Source organism: the organism of the source record quoted next, unplaced genomic scaffold (genome assembly GCF_019419815.1).
Source record: "Pyrus x bretschneideri cultivar Hongxiangsu unplaced genomic scaffold, Pyrus_bretschneideri_v1 Contig50, whole genome shotgun sequence".
Lineage (NCBI taxonomy): Eukaryota > Viridiplantae > Streptophyta > Magnoliopsida > Rosales > Rosaceae > Pyrus > Pyrus x bretschneideri.
The window spans coordinates 2357762-2365312 of NW_025999788.1; the positions used below are offsets into that span (position 1 = coordinate 2357762).

Here is a 7551-nt window from a genome sequence, read left to right on the forward strand (position 1 = left end):
TGCACTAAAACAACAAATTTTATTTTATTCCCCCAAATAAAACAATTTATAAAATCCTAGGTCGCCTATTCCAAAGTCTCTCCAATTTGGAAATGGACTAAGTAGTTCTGCAGCTAAAACCAACATTTAGTTTTCTTGAAAGGAAAGGCAAATAATAAGACTACAAGGCAACAGCCCCCAACCCTAATGAGATTAAGGATAATAAAACATAATGTTTACAGGGTAATACTGAGCCTTGTCAAACCAATACGGCACCAAACAAGAGCTTGCTCAGAATACAAGCACACTGCACTTCCGCCTCTCGATCTTTCTTCGCTTCTTATCATCGTCTGATGGCTGCAACGAAAACAAACGAAAACCATAAATGTTTACAGAAATGTATAGGGATGATCCAAAACTATAGTAGAATGAGAAACTTTAGAGTTAGGCACTACCTGCGCAGCGCTGAGAAAATGAGGCACCCCAACCCTCTTCGAGCCATCAGCTAGGCGCTTGCATGGTAATAGGTTATCCGCACCAGCATTGTTATCAATCTACAAACAAGTACAAAAAAAATGCGAGATCAGATTCCTTTCTTTTCATGGGTTTGATTTGACATTAGAACTTAGAATACCGATCAGGGGTGTCCAAATAGAGAGGAAACTTGTGATTTACCTGGCTCTGAATGGCCCCAATCAACAGTTCTTGACAACCTGATGCATGCACATTTTCTAAATTGGGACACTGAAGCACCAATCTCTCTGGGTATAAATACAAACAACAATCACTAAACGATAAGAATAAATTCACCAAAAATTTTCACCCTATAAAGAATTGATAGAAACCTTAGCTAAAGTGAGGAGATCAAATGGGATACCTGGGTACAAATTTTTGCAATAATTCAAGTTCAGGTCGTTGAGTTCTCGGCAGTTTAAATATAGAGCCTGCATTAGATTGAAAATTAAGAACCAGAAAAGAAACTATACGATAACAAAATTAAGTATTAACTTGTATTAGTTCAGGAACTCACATCTAAGCCAGAACAACCCCACAAGCTCAGTTTTTTCAACCGGGCATGTTTGATAATCAGCTTCTGGTAACTATGGTGTACTTTGGCATTGGATGCTTCGGGGAGTTCACGGACATTGGTTTCATCAGAGGGCGAATTGGGAGAATTGGGATCGCATATGGTCATGCCACAGTCCAGGAGTTCAAGCAGAGGCAGTTGCGCAGTAGCAAATTGAATGAAACCTGAATAGTACAGGCAACAGTTAGTGAACTAAGGTTTATGTGAAACTAATCAATTATCAGTTTTTGTCCATGGTCTAGGTGATTACTTGAACTGATATTAGGGCAAAGAGCAACGAGTAGTCTTGATAGAGTATCAGGGAACACGTTGCAAATAATTCCAATGCCACTATCGCTGATGCTAGATCTGTAATCAAAGTGGAGAGAAAAACATTACCTCTCAAAGAAAGAATGAGTAGAGAGAAGCTATAATTTTCAACTATACGTATCCAACTATGCTCATTAAACAAATTTGTTTTCTGCTTTCAGGATCATAAGCAGTATTTCTCTAATGTTCAAGTCTAGTCCTATAGATTCGGATGTTTTACAAAGCAATAAAACACTACAATCAAACATTGTACATATCAGACAATCAAATCTTAACTTCAAAGACTATTGCAATTGAACCATAGGACTGTAAACATACCCGCTCAGATCAAGCAATTCTAAGTTCTGGTAACTCGAAGCAATGGCAGCAACAGATGCATCGGTGATTTCAGACCCAAGGACAAGAGAAAGCATTCTCAACCCCCTGGATGACATGATCAAACAATCTTCATGAGACTAATTGTGCATTGATCAAAGAGAGTTCTTTCACTAATCATCATAGCAGCAGTCTATTCATATGATAAGATTAGTCTCAAAACAAATGGCAAACCTTAGCTTTGCGGCTGTAAGGGCAAGCACAACAGCGTTGGAAAGCCGGATTGATGCAATGTGTATGTTTTGTAACCTTGGGCAATTCCTTCCCAGCACATCAGCCATGGTAACAAGGTCAGTATTATCATTTTCTTGGCGAGAAAAGTCTACAGAAATCTCTTTTAGATTGGGACAATTGAAAACCTGTGAAAAGGGAATGCGAATGAGTAAAAAGAAGTCATTTAAAAATAAACGGAAAACAAAAACATCAAATCAGCAACTACATGATATTGATATACACAGAGGAAAGATAAAAATAATCACCATCTTAGAGAGGGAGTGAAGACCCGAAAGCCAAATTGTAGAAAGACTTGATGAACAGAGAGCAAATCCACCTAAGTTAGAACAACCTTCCATCTTAAGGCTTTTCAGTAATCGTCGATCAGCAACGAAACGACCCAGTTCATCACTGTAGTTTTAAAATCATGGAATGGATTGAATTAATCAGCCAACAAAAGCACTGTTTTATCAAATGCACACCACACAACGAAGAGTATGAAACAGAAAATAGCCAACAATACCAATCTAAATGCCCAATACAACAGTAGCTCAATAGTTTATCGTTTAAGACGACAGTAACGATTAAACACGCGAAAAAGGGAACATGGAAGCTAACAAAGAAGAGGAAACATACCCGGTGATCCGATTGATAGCGCTTCCGGTAGTATTGATCTCCAAGAACTCAAGATTTGGGCATGAAAATGTAATCCACGCCAGCAATGTTGCATCCACATCACTACAAGGGCAAATTTTTATCAAATTAAACGCAATGCATTATTTAAATAACAAGAATTCAAAATGCAGCTTGCTGATTCCGAAAAAGAATGCTGCATCACATCAAATCCTTATAGATCAAATCACATCACTATAATTCTACCAATTGCATTCATCAAAACCCCATTTCGTTTGATCCCTTAATTTTTTTTTCTTTTATTTCAGTTTTAATCCAGATCGAGTTCATTTTTTCGGTTTAGATTGTTTAGTCTTCAAAGCTCGTCGCTGTAAGTAGATCTGTCAGATGAAACCCTAGATCTGAAACAGAGCAGCAATACCTTTCCATCCTAAGAGAGAGGTTCACGAGGCTCGGGCATTTCTGCAACACCGATCCAACAAACCCGACCTGAGCCCTAGCCGGAACCCTAATCCTAAGCATCTCAGCCGCCTTCCACAGCCTCCGCGTCGTCTCCCTCCACCCCTTGCACACCATCGCCGCCGACAACAGCCCCGGCGGCGGCAACCTCTTCAAAATATCCCAAAGACAGCTCGCCGGCAGACCGCCCAAACCCGTAGCCAAATCTATATCGTCCCCGGAGTCTCCGAACTCGTCAGGGTCCGGATCTGGAGAGTCAAAGTCTCCGCATCCTCCGCCGTATCCAGAACTATCCACATCGTCATCGAACGATAGCGCTCGGCGGAGGTGGGAGTAGGGCAGACGTGGCGGCGGAGGGGGGCGGGTGACGGAGAGAGAAGGGGAGGGCTCCTCATCAACGAACGATTCATCGGCGGTGGAGTTGGCGGGGAGGTGGCACTTGTGGCCCTTCTTCGGCTGGCCGCATCGGCCGCAGCTGTAACTGCCGCGCCTCTTTCCGCGCTTCGCCTCTGAGCTGGAAGAAGGGAGGATGGCGAGGGAGCCCAACGGAGTGGCGGGACCCGAGGCGGCGGAGAAATGGGGTTGGTTTGGGGTTTGGTGGTGGCGCTGCTGCATGGTTCTGGATTTTGGAGATTGAGATGTCTAGAGAGAGAGAGAGAGAGAGAGAAAGAGAGGTTGAGAGAGTGAGAGAGGAGAGAAATATAGGAGAGGGAGAAGGCGCGTGAGTGGTGGGAAGGCGCGGGAGAAAAAAGCGGGATTTCGCGCGCGGGTTTTGAAACATTAAAATAATGCGGAGGAGCGGAGCGAGGGCTGCCTTTGCCTGCTTAAAAGGTTTGAGATGACGAAAGTGACCCTGGCGGTGGGTGGAAAATGCCCTTATCGCTGTAAATTTCTTTTGCACATGTTACTAATTAATGCAATTCAAGAATCGAAATTTTCCCGCGTTTAATTTTGGAAATTAGTTTACTTTTTATTGCAAGCATGATTTTGGAGGATCGGATCTAAATTGGTTCGATCTTGTATACATTGTTTAGATAGATAATTTCCCTATAATCATAAATTTGAATTGTCTATACTTCATAATATAGAACGTACAAGTATCATTCGGCCAATTTGTTAATTTCAGCTGTTGTGTAGCATTTTGTGTGTGTATGACATCCATGGTTAAAAACGCTATATTCTAAATAATTGAGAAGAGTATTATAAACGAAGAGTTTTCTTTTTTTAGGTTACCAAAAGTAGAAAGTGTTTTGAAAGTACGTATGCATGTATAGAAAGGTAACTCAACTCGAATAGATCCCATCTATAAATCGTCCAATTCAAGAAAGAAATAAGGTAACTATGCACGAACAGTGCAAAATGAAAGATCATAGGTTGATTATAACAATGGGAAAATTGTTGAAAATGGAAGTTGTCGTTGGAAGTTCAAGGAATTGAGATTCAATAGATTTGCATGCAATGTAAACATAGATAAAAATATAAATTTGAAACCTTCATGTTTATGGAGAGGGAATTAATGAATTTATGTACCATCAGACGTGGCAAGTTATATATACATATCACGTCAATTAATGAATTTATCTCATAAAATATTAATTATATGCATCGACAACCACCTAACTTGTACGATATTTTTAAATTAAAATTTATCAGCAATGTGCAACGTGATACACAAAAGTAGAGCGAATACTGCGGCTCAAGGACAAAAGCTAAGAAGCCACTTGACTTTTGGCAAATGCAAATCTACAACCCTTCGGAGTTTGAACCCTCCTCGCCCATCTATTCTCTAGTAGAAAAAAACAGTAGAAGGGTGGAAAAATTAAGAGGGAACTGACCACCATGGGCTTCTTGTGTCACCACTAGCATGAGCCATTTGGGTCATCGTTCATCTTGTTTTCTCGGGCCTCATCTTACATGACTCGTTTGGTGGTTATGATCGGATTGAAGTTGATAACGCATAAGTTTCAATGTTTATAGAAGCGATAAATGAATTAGTTGTGAAGAATTAGAAGAGAGAAGTTTTGTTAATGACTAATTCATATTTCGCTTTAAACTTAGACAAAGTATATAATTTAATTGGTACATATTGATTTATTTTTCAATGTTTCAAGTACACCCTGCACGCTCCTATTTCAAGCACAAAATAAAGTAACAATATAGACTACACACAAAATTAATGTAAAAGATTTGAACTTGAGTATCAGGCCCTTAAATAAGACTAAATATAGTCTAACCAATGTTAAAGACACCGTAACTATTGTGCACGGAAACTTTTGGAGTAGTTTGTTTTTGTCAAATCTTCACTAGTTGGTCCAATTCAAATTAACTTTACTAGCCTTCATGCAAACGCTCACACACGTGTAAAAGGTATTTTTTGAATCACAACGTGTTATGCGCGACTTACACATTTTAAATGTATTTATATGTGTAAATTGACAAAAGGAAAGTCAAATACTTGAAATAAATGAATAATTTTAGATCATGCTAGAAGAAACCCCTCATTAACCAATTAAAACGGTTGAATTCACATAATAAAATCGGTCTCTATAAAATTTACATTAAGAATAGAGAAAATAATATTTAATAAACAATTGATTGAACCACATTGTTGCTAGCATATTGTGAGGCTAAGCCCACCCCAACTCCCTCTTAGTGTAAATAATATTGTTTGTTTTTAAAAAAAAAAAAACAATCATTTGACAATTAATTTAATCACATTATTATCTGCATGCGAAAAACTTTTTTTATAACCCGCATTACACGCCTTTTAAGATGTTTTGAATGCGTTTAAAAATAGAGAAAATAATATTTAATAAACAACTGATTGAATCATATTATTGTTAACCCATTGTGAAGCTAAGCCCACCACCTCCCCCTTAGTGTAGATAATATCGTTTGTTATAAAAATAAAAAAACAATCATTTGACAATTTATTTAATCACATTATTATTTGCGTGCAAGAGATTTTTTTTTATAACCGGCATTACACGCCTCTTAAGATGTTTTGAACGTGTTTAAAAATAAAAAAATTGAATCACATTATTGCTAGCCTATTGGAAGGCACTAATTTATGAAAAAATAAAAAATAAATATAAAAAAAAAACTGTACCAAAATTTAATTATTAAAAAAACACTATTAAAATGACGAAATGACCTTGCCTTATTTGATACATTATTTTGAGATGCCTTTGAAGTTTTTTATCTTGAGAGCATTTTTGTCTAAATAATTTTGTTGAAGTTTGGTGCAACAAAATCACCATTCACCTTTTGTGTTGGCTTTATATATAGATAGTGGTTTAGAAAGAAAGAATAGGTGCCACTATTAGAGGTCCATATGGAAGATTCATATTCTTCTACATCTTCCTTTGAATTGAACTTTCCTATTCATCTGAGAATATGAAACTTATTCCATCACGATGACAACGATGGGTTGGTGGAGGCACAAGTAACAAACTGGATACCTCCTCCTTGCTCCTTTCAAATGAAACAATTTTTTCACATTCTCGTAACTCAAGGAGTCAGTATATTAAGTGTCAAAATGTAAATAAATAGAGAATATATCTTTTTTATGTTCCGAGTACACTAAAAAATTTTTCCTTTCAAAGATGTTCAGAGATGAAAAATAGTTCAACACTTCAATTTCCGGTAGCTCTGCTCAATACAGGTTTCAGATTATCAATAAACAAAAATAAACATGGGTGTAAAAAAGATAATAAAAACGTGTCGAAATTAAATCATTTTCCCTTTTTTAAACCTCATTGAGCTCTTGCATGCCGATATGGGTTCAAACCTCGTTTGTGGCTAATCTAACAAAATCTATAATTTAACAAAAATAAATAAAAAAATTTAGTTTTTAATTTTCATAAAAGTAAAAACTGAAAACCAAAACATAAAACGAAAGGATCATCACACGCCACCAACAATTCACCGTGAAAAACTGAATCGTCTCAAAGTATTGGTTTTGTCTTTCTTTTACTCTTTCCGTTTATTTATTAAAAAAAAATTCTTGGAAGTTTTACATCCATTCTCATATTTTCATTTGTTAGCCCTGCTATGCCAGCAAAATTACATTATTGATTATATTACATGTCAGACTCCACATTATCTAATGACTAAGACCTTCAATGTCATTTTTCTATGCAACTTTGTATGCACATTTCGTACACAGTTGAATTAACGAAAGTTCATCTACAAATTAAGAAACATCGTTAGCCTAATTGGAGAACATCCAAAAAAAGGGAGAGTATCTACCAAAGGGCATCAGATGCTTAAGTCAGAAACGTATTTGAGATAAATAAGAACTTAAGAGAGTTATGAGTAATAAGTGGCGATTACCGTTTCTCCTGTGTTTTTCTTGTTTGACTTGGCTATTTATAGACTTGAACCCTAGGCAGCGGGAAGGGAGGTTGCAAACCTTACTAAGCAGACCTTAACGTTCTACTAGCGACAGTGTAGACCAGTCTTCGCAGTCATGCCGACTAGTAGTTTAAAAAGGT

General features: G+C 37.4%; 1 protein-coding gene across 1 annotated transcript; it reads right to left on the reverse strand.

Annotated features, from left to right (window-relative positions):
• On the reverse strand, positions 1–3772 carry LOC103945997 (F-box/LRR-repeat protein 17). Its single transcript, XM_009356599.3, has 11 exons — positions 3018–3772; positions 2600–2701; positions 2230–2374; positions 1925–2109; positions 1694–1798; positions 1317–1414; positions 1010–1230; positions 857–923; positions 655–740; positions 435–533; positions 1–336 (listed from the first exon to the last, which is right to left on the reverse strand). Exons 1-11 carry the CDS (start codon positions 3668–3670, stop codon positions 271–273), a joined length of 1827 nt encoding a protein of 608 aa, XP_009354874.2. The 5' UTR covers positions 3671–3772; the 3' UTR covers positions 1–270.
• Positions 3773–7551: the final 3779 nt, after the last annotated feature.